At 38.4% G+C, this 18136-nt stretch overlaps 3 protein-coding genes across 3 annotated transcripts; 2 read left to right on the plus strand and 1 right to left on the minus strand.

Annotated features, from left to right (window-relative positions):
- The first annotated feature begins 2338 nt into the window (after positions 1-2338).
- Positions 2339-4501, plus strand: LOC112189237 (probable inactive receptor kinase At2g26730). Its single transcript, XM_024328534.2, has 2 exons — positions 2339-3695; positions 3942-4501. Exons 1-2 carry the CDS (start codon positions 2339-2341, stop codon positions 4499-4501), a joined length of 1917 nt encoding a protein of 638 aa, XP_024184302.1.
- Positions 4502-6557: 2056 nt separating this feature from the next.
- Positions 6558-8479, plus strand: LOC112190565 (RING-H2 finger protein ATL46-like). Its single transcript, XM_024330005.2, is given in 3 exon segments — positions 6558-6801; positions 6929-8138; positions 8140-8479. Coding segments are annotated over 2 exon segments (1176 nt in total). The 5' UTR covers positions 6558-6801; positions 6929-7058; the 3' UTR covers positions 8236-8479.
- Positions 8480-13489: 5010 nt separating this feature from the next.
- LOC112189221 lies at positions 13490-16914 on the minus strand. Its single transcript, XM_024328510.2, has 7 exons — positions 16611-16914; positions 16429-16515; positions 16130-16306; positions 15271-15441; positions 14810-15022; positions 14636-14724; positions 13490-14559 (listed from the first exon to the last, which is right to left on the minus strand). Exons 1-7 carry the CDS (start codon positions 16696-16698, stop codon positions 13804-13806), a joined length of 1581 nt encoding a protein of 526 aa, XP_024184278.1. The 5' UTR covers positions 16699-16914; the 3' UTR covers positions 13490-13803.
- Positions 16915-18136: the final 1222 nt, after the last annotated feature.

Below are 18136 nucleotides of genomic sequence, written 5' to 3' on the forward strand. Positions count from 1 at the left end.
CTATCCGGATGTGCATCCGGCACATTCATCCTACTTGCAGTTAAGTACATGTTTGTTCCTGTCGCAAATGCTGAACATGATTCCATACTCCTGTGAGAAAACTCTTAGTTGCTTTGGAAATAGGAAGCATGCTGGAAATTGGCTTAAATGATCTATTATTGGGGTTTTGGCTGATGTTGTTGTGAAACTTATATATTATTCCATCATATAAGTCTGCCTGATGTCCAGCCAGTGCAACTATTGAAGAACATTCATTGATGCATGAAAGATCCTAACTATAATGGAATGAGACTCATTTCGAAGTTGCATATCCTATCTTGTCAATCTGATTTGGCTTTGCCTTCTTTTACAACAGTGAAGGATTTTCTATACATGAAGTCAAATATAAAATTCCTTTTTCTTTTTTTATCCTGATTTTTGAATTTGAAGATTTTCTTTTTTTTCCCCATGTACAGGTTCTACATGGCCTTATCCAAATCCTGCTGTACGTCCCATACTCCCATTAAATAGTGACCAGCATCAAAAGGTTCCATGAACTACTTCTTGCAGCCTAGACTAGTAGTTATCATTGAGCCTTTGAAGCACTTCAAGGATGTTCACATCATGATGAGGTAATAAACTGTTCTTAATTTGATTTGCCTTATTCAAACAGAATTAGGCCGATTTTTAGATTCCAATCGTGTCACTCGTTATCGAATCCCATTTGTCTTGATTTAGTGTTGCAGATCCTGAGAGTTGTAGAAAATATATGATCCTAATGATATGTACAGCTCTATGAATATTTCCACTTTCTGATGTAATCATGAACATAGCTAGAGACAGCATCTCCAGAATATGCTATTTATAAATGCAGGCAAACTGGATCATATAAAATGTTACAATCAGTAAATATGAAATTAATCATCCTTTTCTCTTTCACACAGTACTGACTTTTAGTTTAAAAATCTGCATATATAAATTTGTAATTAACTTTGTGCAGCCAAATTTTCTCAACCTTTCCTCCCAATTTTAAGTCTTGAAACTACAGCTACATGGCCGGGAGTTGCCTCATCAAATTTTCACCTTCCAGTAGTAATTGGCATTTAGCAAGTAAAAGCCTTGAAGAGTCAATTCTAAGGTCCATATATATGTATATATACAGGCAGGAATGACAGGTAACATATACAACTATACAAGTTTGGCATCATCAGATTGTCTATTGAGATCTGGGCCGAATGAGAGGCATGTGAACACACAAGGATGCGAATCTGTTAAAGAAAATAGGGCTTTCTTTGTCTTATGCTTTCAGTTTTGTGAAATCCAATATTCCCTCAAGCCAAGGATGCAGTCACTATGATGAGCTTATTGATAGGGAATGATAAAACCAATAGTTTCAACTAGAATATGAAATCTAAGGGAGATTTGATTGATGGCTGTGGATTACAGAATTGCAAATCCCTCTTATGGTGATTAAACAAGTGCATTCGGACCCCAAATGAATTTGCATTGTACGTTGTAGTACAGTTGAATTGTATGGCATTGTAGTATATGTCCTCTAGAGCTTGTTTGATAGGTCAAAGCTTTGTCTCAACCATCTCATCATGCCAGACCAATTGATTCTAGATCGTGTCTGCATTTTCCAATTTGGTCCACCGTGTAACTCAATGGTCGAAACCATTCAATCGAAAATTGTTTAGCGTTTGAATGCCGTAATTTTTTATTTTAGTACTTCATCCGATGTTCTAAAACCTTTGTGAGTGTAAACTTAGATAACAAAACAAAAACAAAAAACAACTTAGATGACTAAATGATTGTTGATTTGATGATTTTTCGTGGAGATGATCCATGTAATATTGGAGACCTGAACTGAAATGGTGTAGGTCATCACTTTCTTCTTTCTGCATATGTCCACTCTAAATCTGCCATGTTGATTATGATAGGTGACATTATTTTGACAGGATCAACTTCATTAATTTAGTGTTGATTAATTATAAGAATTGTCACAACCAATATCATTGTTAACGTGTGTATTTTTACTTAAAACCATGACCTCATTCAAAAACGACCTGACAGACAATTTCCAACCATTATTAAGCTGCCGGCGCCATATTTTCAAATTAATATAAGTTTGAGCCAAATTCCAATCATCCAATGGCTTCTTCTTATGCACTAACTGTTACATAGCATCAAGGTAACCAACAAGAATTCAAATGCTCACTGTAGAGTCGGCCAATATCGGCAATTATAACTAACCTCAGCTTTGAAATTTTCTTCCCCTTCCACAATCCCAACCATTTCTCAAAGACCACATCTCATAAATGCCATATGGTGCACACCAACAGTGCTTAGATCATTCAAAATGAACAGAATTTCAGTCTGCGTAATCTTCCTTTCATTGTTTCTCTTCCTCCACAGCACTAGTTCTAAAGTGGATGATGAGACCAGGGATTCACTACTCTCCTTCCTTGATGAACTTTCAAACGGTGCTACTCAACCTGGCTTCACTTTGGGTTGGACCACCTTGTCTGATCCCTGTGAGAAACAATGGGGAGGTATAACATGTGATTCCCAAAAAACTTCTGTCACAGGACTCTTTCTAAACAAACAAACCCTCAGTGGAACCCTTCATGTTGCTACCCTTTGCAATGTGAAATCTGTTGCTGCCTCTCTCACCAGTCTTGACCTTAATGACAACAGCATTGGGGGAGAAATTTCAGCTGATATTCAGAACTGTCAGCAGCTCACTAGATTGAATGTAAGCAGAAACCGGCTTTCAGGAAACCTTCCTGATTCACTTGCCATGTTAATCAACCTGAGAAGGCTTGACATTTCCTACAATGACTTCTCTGGCAAGTTACCTGAGCTGTCTTTGATTTCAGGCCTTACAGATTTCCTTGCTCAAAATAACCAGCTTACTGGGGAGATACCAAAATTCAACTTCTCTCATTTTGACACCTTCAATGTCTCCAACAATAACTTTCATGGTCAAATCCAGAATGCGAATGGCAATGTCTCTGCAAGCAGCTTCCTTGGTAATCCTGGATTATGTGGATATCCACTGCCAAACAACTGTTCAACAACTTCTTCTTCTTCTACTGCAACAGCGGGTGACAACTCACACTCAAGGGGGACCTCATCAAACAAAATTCTCATCTACTCGGGGTATGGTATTTTGGCCTTGATTTGTCTAGTGTTACTCATTTCCAGGATATGTAGCAAAAGAAAAAAGAAAAATGATAAGAAGGCTGATGATGCACCTGAAAAGAACAAGGTAGCATCAGTTGATGAAAGCATGGACAGCAAATATAGTGCTTCATCGACTGACTTCAAAGGCGGTTTCAGCAAATCACAATGTTCGGTAACTTTCTCAGCCGAGAGCAATGCTAATATGACCTCCTCCTCACTTGTTGTCCTCTCCAGCCCTGTGGTCAATGGATTGAACTTTGAGGAGTTGCTCAAAGCTCCTGCTGAGATGCTTGGAAGAGGCAAGCATGGTAGCCTGTACAAGGTCATCATTGATTATGGGGCGACCCTTGTTGTCAAAAGGATTAAAGATTGGACGATTTCGACTAATGATTTCAAGCTGAGGATGCAGAGGTTAGACCAAGCCAAGCACCCTAATGTATTGTCTGCTCTTGCCTTCTACTCCTCCAGACAAGAAAAGCTTCTGGTCTATGAATATCAGTACAATGGAAGCCTTTTCAAGCTCATACACGGTAAGTATTTCTCATTATTATAAATTCGGACTACTAAATATCAAACTATAGTCACCAAAAATATTACCAAATGTTAGTTACTTAATGAGTGACAACATGACAATCTTACTTGCTAATTGCTATGCATAAATAAGGGCTCATCGAGAAATAAGCAAATGAGACACTGTCACATTACTCTATTAGTATAGAAGTTTATCAATTTATCCATAATTTCCAGGATTCTGATGTGGTAACTCTATGAATCAGGAAACCAAGGGGGCAAAGCCTTTGGCTGGACTAGCAGACTTTCTTGTGCAGCAACCATTGCCGACACATTAGCTTTTATGCATGAGGATCTTCAAAAAGATGGGATTGTTCATGGCAACTTAAAATCTTCGAACATTTTGTTGAACAAGAACATGGAGCCTTGCATAAGCGAGTATGGTCTTATGAAGATCAACGATCTTGATAATATATTGCCGGGGAAGGTGTCTGCTTCCAGTAGTGCTTCTACCACATTTAAAGCAGACATTTATGGGTTTGGTGTGATTCTTCTTGAGCTACTTACAGGCAAACTTGTACAGCACAACGGAGTTGACTTGACATCTTGGGTTCACTCGGTGGTTCGAGAGGAATGGACAGCAGAAGTGTTTGACAAGTCCTTATATTCGGAAGGTGCAAGCGAGGAGAGGATGGTGAACTTGCTCCAAGTGGCTATAAAGTGTGTCAACCGTTCTCCAGAGGCCAGACCGAGCATGAAACAAGTTGCTACCATGATCAATACCATAAAAGAGGATGAAGACAAATCCACATTCTTTGATGTATGAATCATGACACTGAAAAGTAGTGATCTCCCTATAAATTGATCGAGTTGGATTTGTGTTGATATTGCAAAGTAAATTAGCACTTTTATCCCATATCTGTATTTTAATGTAGGGCTCCCTTTAATGTATTTAAGACCATAATAGCGTCAAATCGTTTTACGAACATTTTGTACTTTCATCCAATAAGTTAAAGCACATCTATGCAACCACCTTCTAGCTCATGTCTTAATTAGTCAAGAACTGAGTTTACTTAACCAGCTAGTTCTCTTCTTTTCTGCTATTAGTTTTACCCATTTCTTCGTTCGCGCAACAAGTGGTGAGATAGGGTGGGGTAACAGATTAGGATTTGGCTAGGTCAAGGGTTCAAACCCTTCCAAAGGAACCAACAATTAATTTTGAATTTATCAATGAACTTGCAGCTAGAGAACTTTCTGTTAGTACTAATCTTCTAGCTTCAAATACTGGATCACAGAAACTTATCTTTGGAAACAAAATGGATCAAAGTGAATAAGTCTAAAAGCAAGAACATTTCAAGGCTGAGAGAACCATCATAGCAGTAGTTTTCTTGTTAGGTAAAGGAAGGACTAGTAGTTCTCGTTCTGCATGTTTACTAGCTTTGATGGGGCATCTAGACTACTATTTGGGTATTTCCATTGGATATAATACTTGATATGAAATGACAGGGTTTTTTCCGAGCACCACTTACCATTTGAAACAGTGCTTCTAAGTTAGTAATCGACAAAATCATGACTAGAACACAAATCTGGTAGTGAACCAATACCAAAACCCTGCTGCTAGTCAAGCCACAAATCATGCAGCACCAGAATGCTTGTTCCCTCTCCATTTTGAAAGGTCACCAACCCAACGAGAAGTCAAGCATTTAAATCCACACAATGATCCAAAAAGTTATACTATCATATTGATTCTTGAAGATTTTTGATGAAATTATCTGTACCTGCAGAGTGCAGATACATGAATATATATAGAAAATAAGAAATATGTAATTTTCTTTTAACAGTGCATTGGCATATTAGATGGACTGATTATGAGTATAAAGAAGGTGTTAACTTGTCCTCATCACAGGTGATTCAAGCAACAAGTTTAAGAAGGATTATAATTTTCCAGAGATTAATCAAACTTCTACTTTAATCTCTGCCCTTAGTTGTTCACTAACCTAACCTGATTGGCAATTATTATACATGTCTCACTTACCTAACTGCAACCCAGAATCTTCCTTCTGATGAGTTTCAACTAATAAGGGATTGTCATTCTGAACCCTCACACCTAAATACCTAATTTGCCTTTAAACTTAAGATAGAGTATTCACATGTGTTGTACTTTAAGGCACACCCGGTTGCCCCAAATACAAGTAATATCTTTTACCTAGATTCTCAAGGAATGTAACATATCAGCTGAATTATATATGCACAAAGCTGAAACTAGAATATGCACACAACTAGTGTCTAGTGGGTATCAGATTCTTTCTTGAAAGTGTACTTGGAAATTTCATTTTTAAAGACTTGATCATATATATGGTCGCAAATGCATAGACGAACTTAATAAATGAACGATTTTTATCATTTAAAAATATTGCGAAACAGCCAATAATATACAACGACTCAATGTTCGGTTTTCCAAAAGAATTTGACTATAATAATGCAAAGTTGAAAATTAATGACTAACTTGCACTAAAATTTACACTTCAAATTAGAAAATTATAATTCCCTCTTGTCCTAAAACTTATGGAATGTATGGAAATAGAACATGGAGTGCAAATCAGATTGGGTGTCAGAATCACATCACATCTCTAATAATCCCAAATTAAAAATTAATAATTAATTCCAAAAACCCAACCACCTCTTAGATGTGCCAAAGAAAACAGAGCCACCTGGTTCGTTATCATAGCCGACCCTGATCCACCGGAATCCGGATAATGCTTTTTCAAACCGGCCCAGGCAAACCTCGAAGCCCATGACTTTGTCACCTAGCAGTTGACCAAACCACTCCCACGCGCTCCCTCAAGCACGTGGAGGGAGAACCCATATATTTAGTGCCTCTTTTTGTCACTTTAGGAACTCTGGCCACTGTCACCTCTTCTGGTCTCTCTGGTTTCCATCAAGAACTCAATAGAGAGAGAGAGAGAGAGAGAGAGAGTGACACTTTCAGAGAAGTGAGACAGAACCCATTGAATCAACTTTCCTCTTCTTTTTAATTCAGTGACCCAAAAAGCCTCACTCTTTAGGGTTCTCTGCTGCAACAGAGCTACAGCACCACAAATGGTGTACACCCCAGAATCATGTTAGGTATGCTCTTGTTTGTTCTGCACTAAATTTTCTACTAGCAGCTTCTCAATTTTTCATTTTTCATATGGATTATGAAATTGTTATCTACACTAGAGTTGTGACAAGAAATTTGGTGCTTATTAAGTAGTCAGTGATATATGGAAGAAAAGGTGGTTGATTTTGGCTCAGATAGCTGTGAAGTAAACTGGGTTGTGTTTGATCTTTGAGTTGAGAAGAGTCAAGAGTTAGATGGTTTTTTGGGAAAAACCCAATTCAAGATGTCTTGGGTTCAGCAACAAATCAAGGTTAATGATGGTTCTTTGAGCTACCCGCCTCCATATGCTGGTCCCTTTTATAGAGAAGCAAATCCCTCAGTAGTACCATCACCACCTGCATCATCATCTGGTACAAAGATCAGTCCTGCTGTGCTTTTCATCATTGTGATTCTGGCTGTACTGTTCTTCATCTCTGGTTTGCTGCACCTGCTTGTTAGATTTCTTATAAAGCACCCATCTTCAGCTTCTTCTCAGACTAATAATAATAGGTACCCGGAAATTTCCACTGCTGATGCTCTTCAGAGGCAGCTTCAGCAACTCTTCCACCTTCACGATTCGGGTCTGGATCAGGCTTTTATTGATGCTCTTCCTGTTTTCCAGTATAGGGAGATTGTGGGTTTGAAAGAGCCGTTTGATTGTGCTGTTTGTCTGTGTGAGTTTACTGAGAAGGACAAGCTCAGATTGCTTCCTATGTGTAGCCATGCTTTCCATATCAACTGTATAGATACTTGGCTACTGTCGAATTCGACATGTCCTCTTTGTAGGGGTACCCTCTTCACTCCCGATTATGCGGTTGAGAACCCAATGTTCGATTTTGATGACTACAGAGAAGAAGATGGGTATCCTGGTCATGGAGAAAATGGGTTCACTTCTAGTCAAAAGACAGTGGACATTGAGGAAGTTGTTGTTGACAATGGGGTTTTGCCTGTGAGACTTGGCAAGTTTAGAAAGGTAGATGCTGAGGTAGGGGAGACCGCAGGAGGAGAGACTAGTAGCAGTACATTGGATGCAAGAAGATGCTATTCAATGGGATCGTATCAGTATGTGCTTGATAATTCAGAACTCCGGGTTGCCTTATCGAAGGATCAACAGGGCCGCAATATAAAGCTAACAAAAGAGGAACACAATGGTAATCTTTCAATTGATAGTGATGTAGAGGCGAAGAAGATTGGTAGTGTGACTAAAGGTGAAAGCTACTCTGTTTCCAAGATCTGGCTCTGGTCTAAGAAGGGCAAGTATTCAAGCTCAATTGATACACAGACGGGTATGCCTTCATCTCTTAATACAGACTTGCCATGGATGAGAAGAACACAAGAAGCGTGAGAGGTATAATTCCTTATTGTTACCGTCCGTGGTTGAATTAAATAGAATGATCCAAGGTTGTTTCACCTTAGTCTAGTTTTGCCTTTTCAAATATTTTTGCAATGCTAATTTCAGTAATGGTGGTAATTGAGTGTGGTATTAGTGCATTACTGTTGTTGTACCATATCTTGTCCTTTGAAACCGAGATGTTTGGTCTTGCGAAGAAGGCTTTTTCTGATTTTAGGGAATGACAATGTATGATGGTTTCTCTAGGTGTGCCCAACTGAGATGTTGGGCTATGCCATTGTTGTGTGCTACAGAAAAATGTATTAATCTGATCACATCGATTACTTGAGCATATTTTGGTGACCTCAATTGCAAGGTTGCAAACAGTTATCTTGACTGGAGAATCCAAATCCTTTTCTAGTTCATCAGATGGGCTATGCAATGAAATGGGACTAAATTGTTTGCAGCCAGAAGATTTCTGTTCAATAATGCATTGTGGCACTGTGGATAGGTTTTTATGAAAGGGCAAAGTTTTAGAGGCCTAAAAAAGCTTTCTATCTTCCCCATGTTTCTGCCCAATATTATTACCCGTGTTAAACTTGCATAGTGTTTGAGATAAAACAACAGTTCCATAGTAATGTTAAGCAATGATTACACCGGTTTTGAGCTTTGACCTGTCTTTTTTGGGTTGTTCATTTCCATTTACATGCTTATGGATTCATTGCAAGGGCCTAGATGTCAGTTTAGTCAATCGTACACATTGTTTTTGGCTCTTGATGAATTGGGTGTTCTGACCTTGGCTGTAGCCACTGATCTTGGAATGATAATGTGAATGCAATCTAATATGCTATGATACCTAGTGTCCTAGTGATCTTTTGGGCAGTATCATGATTGTGGGATCCATGAAAGCTGTGTTACACAGAATCTTTCCTTCTTGTGAAATGAGACCTTTTATTCAAAAATTTGCTGGAATGGGGTCTCTTTTTGCCATTCCCATGTGGCCATGTTGAAATCAAATTCCCTCAAATATTTTTAAAAATGTACTTTTAAGTTTCCCTAAACTTGCAAAGTAGTCCAATGCACCCTGTTGAAGACTTTGTCTTCAGGTTGTTAGAAATATAACCTCCCGTGTTGTGTTGAGCACTCGAGCATTACGGATCGAATTCAAGCTCATTACTAGAGAGTACTCCTTGGAAGAAGGTTCAAACGCTACTCGAAGGGGCTTGAAAAAAGTGTGCTAAAAATCTCTTAAAAAATCCAATACAAGTGTACTTGTACAAAATTCCAAGAGTTGAGATGAGGCTTGGACATTGTAACCATTCAAATAAGATATGAGATGGGATGAGGACCCGTGATTTTGTTTTGGGAGACGAGTTGTCAATTGGCTCCAAACTACAAAGTACTAGCAAATGCCAAAACTTGTTTTTAAAGAAACAGATTTGAATGGGTCTACTACTTTATTTATTTATTTTGGGATTGCATTCGAATATGAGGATATGGTAAAATGTTCTTGTTTTGTTTAAACCTCCCTATGGGAAAATGTAGCACATGGTCACCAAGACCTCAGTTACATTTGTGATTTTGTCCCTTGTATATCTAGTGCTTTGTTAAGTGGGAGATCATTTGTGTTCTTTTGGATTGCATGGCAAGATTGGGGTAGGCTATGGCTCCCAAAACGCGTGAGTCCAGGCATTGCCAGGCCCAACCGAGTAGTCGATTTATATGAAATGCCGGAGGATCTAGGGCAATATTCATCTCGTCCCTACACAATTACATTTTGTCCCTGCTTGAATCTGCTCGGGTGGTTAAAAAACGCGGTATGTGACATACAGTAGTGTATAGTAGAATGTTCGATTAAGTATACACTTTTTTAGGTTAAACCGATATTCATTATTACCAATCGTAAATTGCTTAGTACAAGACGCATCATTACCATACTCTTGCATAACTCATATGTCAATACATTCCACATCATTTGTAGTAATAACATTAAGAGATTCATTACCTGCGGCATTCAAGTCTCTCCGGTAAACTACATATTTCCGGAAGCTTCATCTTTTTGCAAACACTTCATCAACAAAACACCCTAGCTTGTCCCCAATATTGAAAGAATGAAACCACAGCTGAACAAAGATACACGAAAGCCAACCAGTGACAATGTCCGTCAACATAGGTCCATTATCGCATGCATGATGAACAATCCTAGTTGTCCTTTTTTTAATTTCTTAGACCTCGAGCTATATACTACAGCCTCAAAGGTTCGCATTCCCACAAAGCACAAGCAGACCTAGGCATACAATGCGAACATTGAAACAATAGTGTAGCCAATGTTTATAGCGGTTCGACACATAAAAGGAAAAGAATCTTTTAAGACCAATGAAACGTAGTCAACTGCCGTGCTCTTTCCTCCGTTGACTCTGGCACAAGCTCAGCGTCGCACGACTCAGCTGGCGCCGGGATGGCCGCGTATCGGAACGAGAAGCCCATGTACAAGTAGTCATCGTTCAAATTATCGCTCTGCCTCCGACCTTCGGCGAAGTTGAGGGAGTAACTTGCTAGGTCATAGTTGAACTTATTGTTCCCACACCCCGCTTGTATCCTGAGTTTGTGTTTTCCTTAATGAACCGGCGGATGAATGTTTTCCACTGCGGACTCGCTATGAGTTTGGACCACTCTCGGAGTATCTTCCAACCCCGGTTCCACCACAGAGATCTGTGGTGGTGTTCTGGGATTTGCTCTCAGGATCTCTCCAGAGAGGAGTGATCCGAGACTAAGCAGGGAATCTAATATACCATTGTGATTTAATTTATCTGTTAACAAATTTTATTTTGACTTACAAAACATCTTCTCTTAATAATAGTATAAAGTTTTATTCGTTTGGTTAATTAGGAATATTACTAAACTGATAGCTAGGCTGGTTTTAATTGACCATTAATTAGAAAATGAATCAGCGGCATTAGACGTTCACCATTATGTCAAAGGAAAATGACCGTCAATCCAAATGCCTTTTTTTGACAAACCAGTTCCTTAACCAATTGGTAAACTTTCACGCTTCCTATTGAAAAAGTTAACTATATATATTTACAAAATGTTAGATCACTTATCGATTCACAGTCATATCTTATACAAAAGTCAGACAAATATTTTTTTGTATTGTTTCAGATTTTATAAAATTTCCTTAAAATGGACGTACGTTTTGCAACAAATCCATCTAATATTGATTTTTTTTTTTAATTACAACAAACCCTCTAATTATACAATTGGTATCATCCTAACCTATCTTTGTCAAGGAATGTTCTTTTCTCATCTTTGACCAAGGCAACCGAATTACTAATTGGCATGACGCATGAAGCTTATTATGTTTTTGCTTGAACAAGAAGCACATTCTTGACTTTGACTTTGGGAACGAACTTTTCTCCAATATTGTCACATTGATCCTGTTCTGACTAAAATTTCCCAGTTTTTTCTTCCATGTCATCTCGTTATTAACCATGTCAATGGCTCATTCAGTCCAATATCTTTACAAATTTAAACAGCGTCTTTACTCCTCTATTTTCCATTCCAATTATTCCGATCTCATGATATTAATTTAATAACAATCCCGCTCAGATAATCTAATTCCGTAACCAATTCACCTTTGAAGGCTTGGAGAGCTCAACTAGACTAAGTTAATAGACTTGAAGAAAAAAAAACTAAACAGTCAGATTAGTATTCGTCTGTGTAGTCAAAACGACGAATGCATGAGCTTAAAAGATGATTAATTTCTCCGTTTTGGTCAAAGAAAAAGTTAGACAGCCACGGGGGTACAATACTAATTCAAACGACCTGCCCATGCCTGAATCGAGCTAGCCATGTTTCCCTATTCAAAGTTGAAATGTTATGCTCGTTGAATCTTTCTCCATGCCGTAAATTTCCTTCGTGCTTCCTCACACGAAACCACTTCACGTCCCCATTTACTTGTTTGGATTGGCTTTCAATCTTTTTTCCTCCATTGAAGTTTTAGTCAAATCCTACATACCTCAACCTACCACACTCTTTTGCTATAAATACCAACCCCCTCTTAATCCCATCTTCACAACTCAAACTCATTCAACACATTCCACTTAGCTCCTTGCTAGCTACCAAGAAACCATATTCTCTTTCTCGATTCTTTGATTCGATCATGGCCGGAGTACTTAAACTGCAGCGGTTTATTGTTCCTGTACTCGTCCTGAGCTTCATCTTGCTATCTCTGGCCATTGAAGCCCGGCCGATGCATGAGCATGGCTCGAAGATTCATCGTCATCAGTTTCACCACCACAAGGAGGTGCACAACCACAAGTACAATGGTCACAGGAAGGCTGTACCAAGCCCAGGAGGGGCACTTGGTCAAGGCTTTATTGATTTTCTGAACCTTTGGGGAGTCAAGAACAGTGGTCCGAGTCCTGGTGCAGGCCATTAGTGAATCTTTTGTGTTGCTGAAGCTAGCTAGCACACAAATGAGGCTTACCTAATTGCTTGCCAACTTTCGCCCATGGTGTGCTACGAGTGTGATACTGGGGTCAAAAATAAGAAAATTGTTTGAATTTTTACCTTGTAATTTTAGGCGGTCAGAAAGAAAAAAGTCAATTTATGTACACATGTAATATTCATTGATTTCTTCATCATTTCAATATAGAAGCTTATAAATACTGTTGTTTTGATACAAGCTAGAGTGCCACACCTTTTGAAATTACATGTACAAGCTAGAGTGCTATTATTAGTTTATTACCTTTAAAGTGTTGGAACTATAGGTCATTGATCTTTCTTATTCATTCAATGTGAATTTAAATATTGAAGCGCAAAGCTGGGAAGAAAGGTTTGAATCTAATAAAGAAAAAAAGTTGATAAGTTCGATTATGGTCCAAATAAGATATTGACTTAGGTGATTGTGCCACTGAAGAGCTGTCCTCTGATTTATAGTCCAGGACCATTTTGATATCAAGAATCATGAAATGAACTGGTATCAGTTTTAACAGAAGCAACAGATGAATAAAGATGGATGATAAGCTTAATTGCCACGTTGGTGAACAAAGGAGATCAACGTGGTTGACAAAGTTTGGTCTCTGTTCATGTTCCTAGTTTTCAATTCATTGATTTTCGGAGACATTTTGATGGATTTATAATCAGATAGAAAAGAGTTTCAGATATTTTTTTGGCCTTCATTTATTCAATCATACTAGTTGGTCTTCACATTTGGCAAGCCATCCTTGATTCAGTCAACAATTCTTGTTCAAAGCAATGGATGTGTTCAGTCAAACTAAACTGTTTCATCTCAGACAATTATTTGAAAGAATTCGATGTATAGACAGGTTGTGATCAGGAGATGGAGAATATACATTCTAATGTTTTCTTAGCACAAGCCTCTGTTTGATACAATCAAAGATGTACACTTTCACTGGACATGCCCATGAGATTTCTTGTTTCAATAGCCTATATAATCAGCACTACCTTGGCTCTCTGGATTAGTGGATTTCTAAACAAAGGAAAAACTTGCCAAAATATAACTTGTACATCCTTCTAACTACTGAAAACTTGGGAAAACTAACATTTCCTTGAGAAAATTAGGAGATATGAGACACAGTGAAGCCCAAAATCTCATCTTCCCATCTCCCATACAACATGAAGGATATAGTTTTGTTCAATAACCAGGGGAACTATAATCAGTATAATTGCCTCGTGGTCGAATGTTGTAGTGATTATATGTAGGGTCAGAATAGTCTACAGCCTTTATCACCACAGCTTCACGACGTCCGCCTTGTTCTTGAACAGCCCCAAACACAATCTCATTAGTCTCACTGCTCCTCTCGTAGTATGTCTTTGGGTTGGATGAGTAATGCCTATGATGATGCTGCTGCTGCTGCTGTTGTTGCTGCTGGCGCTGCATCTGCAAATGCATCTGGTGTTGTTGCTGTTGCTGTTGCTGCATCTGCATTTGCATCTGATGTTGTTGCTGTTGGTTATATTCACCATCCCATGAATTATAGTAAGCTCGACTTTGCTTAGAATGGCGAGGGATCTCCAGTTCTTTAGTCATGACTGGGTAGGTTTTCTTTGGAGTTGGGGTTCTGGTCTCAATGGATGGTGGAGGAGGCTCATCATCTGGAATCACAAAGCTGTCTTGCACAGGCCATGGATTTGAACTTCTGTGAGTTTGATGATACTGCTGTTGAATCTGATAATGGAGGGACTTTCTTCTACCTGAAAACAATCCCCCAACGATTTCACCCACAGATGAGCCAGTATTGAGAAACATCTTGCCAAGAGAACCAAAGAAGCCATCATCTGGTTTTTCGGGTTCATATTCAGTGGGAATTAAAGGGGGCCTAACAGATTTAGGAGGCATCTGGTATTGAGCCATTGATGCAGCTCTCTTTATAGCAGCAGTTGTTTGGTCCTGCAGAATTAAATAATATTTAGGAAATGGGTTGAAAATTTGGAAAGACGATATTAAAAATCCTGTAATAACTTACATCTTTTGATGAAAATATTGCTTGCACTCGACGCTGCAACAATGCCAGCATGTAACCAAAGAATGCAGCTACAAGCAGCACTGCTACTCCTACAATGACAGAGGAGAAAGTTTAAAGCCATGCATCAGCCTCAAGGCAAATTACAGTGTTCAAAGCCCTGGCTGAGAGTCATACCTAAATGGAAACTACCATCATGGTGGTCAGCACAGTCATCATAGTGGAGTTGGATCTCCCGAATTGCCTGGTTTCCTCTGTCTATAACCAAAAGAGAGCAGCTACTTCCAATATAAACCACATCAAAATCACTAGAAAACTTTGCATCTTCACTTGGACCATCAACATGACCACCTCCTCGGCCCCATTTTCCACCAGCAATAGTAGTAACACCTGTCAAAATGTATACTTAATTCAAAATTGTCCAACTATTTCATTTACTTCACAGAATAAGAGAATAAGGGTTTTGAGGGTGGCTCAAGTGTATATCTATTCTAATGAAAGCATGAAATTAATAACTATTATCTAAAAGCACATCAGTGATGAAGTAAGTTTTTCTTTGCATCTGTAACAAAATGTAAATAGAAGAAAGGATTATCCCTTGACCCAAAGGTCTTAAATCAATTCATAAAGCTACATACCAGCATCACTTATCTTCCTGATAGCCATATTCATTGTGTCTGCAATATAGATATTTCCTCTGTCATCCACAGTCATTCCTTTGGGGTGGTTCATTCTTGCTTCTCTTGTCCTCCCATCTACATGCCCCGAGTAGCCTTCAGGTGACCCAGCTATGAGCTTGGGTCGGCTATCTGCATATCACCAGTTCATTCAGCCTAGCTTCGAAAGCAAGCATTCAAGTGAGAAATGCACAGAAAAATTCACCTATGAAGGGACTGAAAAGATTTGACGAGTGTAGAACCAATCTGTTTGCATATCCACTCATCTAAAATAAACAAAATCTGAAATTTTCTTATTTGTTCTGTCATAGTTCTTGATAAAGTGGCATTGGGGTTCATTAACTAATAAATGATAAAAGATTGTTATCTTGAAGAAGCTTAAAGGTATTGCATCAAGTATGAAGTATCTAAGTTTCCCATGTTAAAGTACACAAAGTTCTCAAATCTTGGCTAAGAAAATAAAGATACTTAGGATGTGTGAACAAGAAGTTTAATTGGTCATAAAAGAATAACACTAATCCCAGACCAAAAGAAAAGGAAAGTACATCTGAAGTCTTCAAAAAGATGCACTTGACTGGGCAGAAAGCATATAAAAAACACCACAGTACTTTTTATGTACGAACTTGGAATATGGTAAGACCTGAACACAAGAAAAGAATCAGAAAAAAAATGTCCCAAGTACAATGCTAAAGTCTTGCACATTAACCCAAACACAAAATCTAACTATTATTGGACTAGAATTTGGCCTGTTGGTACAGCAAACAATAGCAATGATTTCATAGCATAATTCAAGAACTAACTAATATACTACACAACTTACATTTAGATAATGGTGTTGAAATCCTGTAGATGTTACTATTTTCAGAATCCAAAACCAGAAGCTCTCCACTTGGGGATACTTCAATGGAGTGTGGTTCAATCCCAAGCTTACTTCCATCGAAAACCGTATCTACAGTATATCCACCCTCAAATTTCACCATTGAACGGCCAGAAACCGCTGAAAAATTGAAAACCCATCAACCTCATTAACCTTACCATTGCACAAACACTCCCTAATTACCACATTGACAAGCTCAAATCAGATGACAACTGGAGAATCTGATAAGCTCAGAGACATACCTGTGCTGGTTTTGGTGGTGGATTTCAGTGACCAGAGCCATTTAACAAGAGCAGACACCACATTGGAGACAATCCCAGTTACAATTTCTGCACATTTATATAAAAACACAAGATCAGTGATTGAAGCAAATGACAAGTTCAAAGCAGGAGTTAAGAGTGTGCTAGAAGAATGCAAAATTTACTTGCAGGTGGGGGTGTGGCTGAAGCTGATGAAAAGTCCCCAGAGAGAATCACAAAGATCAGAACCAGAGAAACCCATTTCCTCAGCATTGTTGTTGTTGTTCTTGATCAGAGAACAGAATGCTCACACATGGAAGATGTGAAAGCTCTAAGCTTGAGGCAAACCCATTTAAGTAGCAGACCCCACAGGCAATGTTCTGCAAGTTAATCAAGCATGAACCTTTTCTGAAACAGGCAAAGAAAGTAAAAGAGACAAGAAGGTGTAGTGTTATGGAAGGTTTAGTAGTAAACAACAATGTGAGCACTGTTCAAGGCAAAAGAAAAAGTAGTAAAGTGTAAAAGAGAGTGTGGCTGTGGTCTCATAGGGAATCATATTCTATGTTTTTTATTTTTTTCCTCCCACTCAAATTTGTGTTAATCAAGATTAGGGGCTGCCTTATTAATTAATTACATTTACTAATCTTGAAAAATTATCATAAACAGGGGTGATATTGTGATTTCATCACGAGGGCGTGGGATGTTTCTCCCCCTTCCTAAATTTGGACCATGGCTTCATCAGCTGATGTTTCTGCAGCTGTAAATTGTGAGACTTGTTGGTAGGCTGTAGTAGGATGTGTAGATCATAAAGAGTTTCTTTATAACACTTGATAGGCGCATTTTAATGTGATATTTTAAATGTTAATTCCTCACATTTTGCTTAGTTATTCCTTAACGAATCGATTTTTAACTTAATTTCTAATTTTAGGTACATTGGAGTAGATGAAGAAGAAATGAGTGTTACGTCCATAATTACCTAGAAATGATGGAGAAGAATGAAAATGCACTAAAAAGTCAACCTTGAATATTTTCTTACTCCGGCTAGGAGAATCAGAGCCAAGCAAGGAAGAAGGAGCGGCCACCTGACCAAATGAACTCGAAATGAGCTGAAACTCTCCAGATCCATTCTAGACACCCAAATGATCATTTCTTATGAAGAGTTCCAGAGAAAAATATGAGTGGAAGGCCTTCAAACAATCAGCCCAATTTTCTACAGAAGTAAAACCGGAAAACTGGACCTGTAAGAGGTCCAGCAGCATTTCCGGCCCAACCACATGGAATAAAGCTCTGAAAATTTGTCAGGATGATCTACACTCATAGTGGAACATTTTTTATGAAGAAGTCGAAGGCTCATTCTGAAGTTTTGATGGAGAAATAATTGAAGGAATAAAGGGGAAGAAACTGACCTGAAAACAGCTCAACACCACATATTCATGTTTCCCACCCATATGAAGAAAGCATTTCTTTTTCCTTGGATACATTTTTTCTACTCTAAAACATCATCATCACTTCCACATTTCTTCACCTTCATGCTTTGCTTTCATCATTACCTCATCTTTTACATATTTTACAAACCACTTTCATACTCCACTTTCATTATTTTTCTTCATCTCATCATTTCACTCTTCTTTTTCTTCCCTATTTAAACACATTCTCCTCTCACTCTCAATCACACATTCCTTCATCCATCTCATCTTCTTTGTCTCACCAT

Source organism: Rosa chinensis, chromosome 2 (genome assembly GCF_002994745.2).
Source record: "Rosa chinensis cultivar Old Blush chromosome 2, RchiOBHm-V2, whole genome shotgun sequence".
In the NCBI taxonomy this organism is placed as follows: domain Eukaryota; kingdom Viridiplantae; phylum Streptophyta; class Magnoliopsida; order Rosales; family Rosaceae; genus Rosa; species Rosa chinensis.

Bases quoted from the DNA above. Each gene is read 5' to 3' on its own strand.
- LOC112189237 (XM_024328534.2), top strand. From the start codon at position 2,339: ATGAACAGAATTTCAGTCTGCGTAATCTTCCTTTCATTGTTTCTCTTC. The intron at 3,696-3,941 runs GTAAGTATTTCT...TCTATGAATCAG, and splicing joins CCTTTTCAAGCTCATACACG to GAAACCAAGGGGGCAAAGCC.
- LOC112189221 (XM_024328510.2), bottom strand. From the start codon at position 16,698: ATGCTGAGGAAATGGGTTTCTCTGGTTCTGATCTTTGTGATTCTCTCT. The intron at 16,307-16,428 runs GTATGTCTCTGA...TCAATTTTTCAG, and splicing joins CACCACCAAAACCAGCACAG to CGGTTTCTGGCCGTTCAATG. The intron at 14,560-14,635 runs GTAAGTTATTAC...TTAATTCTGCAG, and splicing joins CAATATTTTCATCAAAAGAT to GACCAAACAACTGCTGCTAT.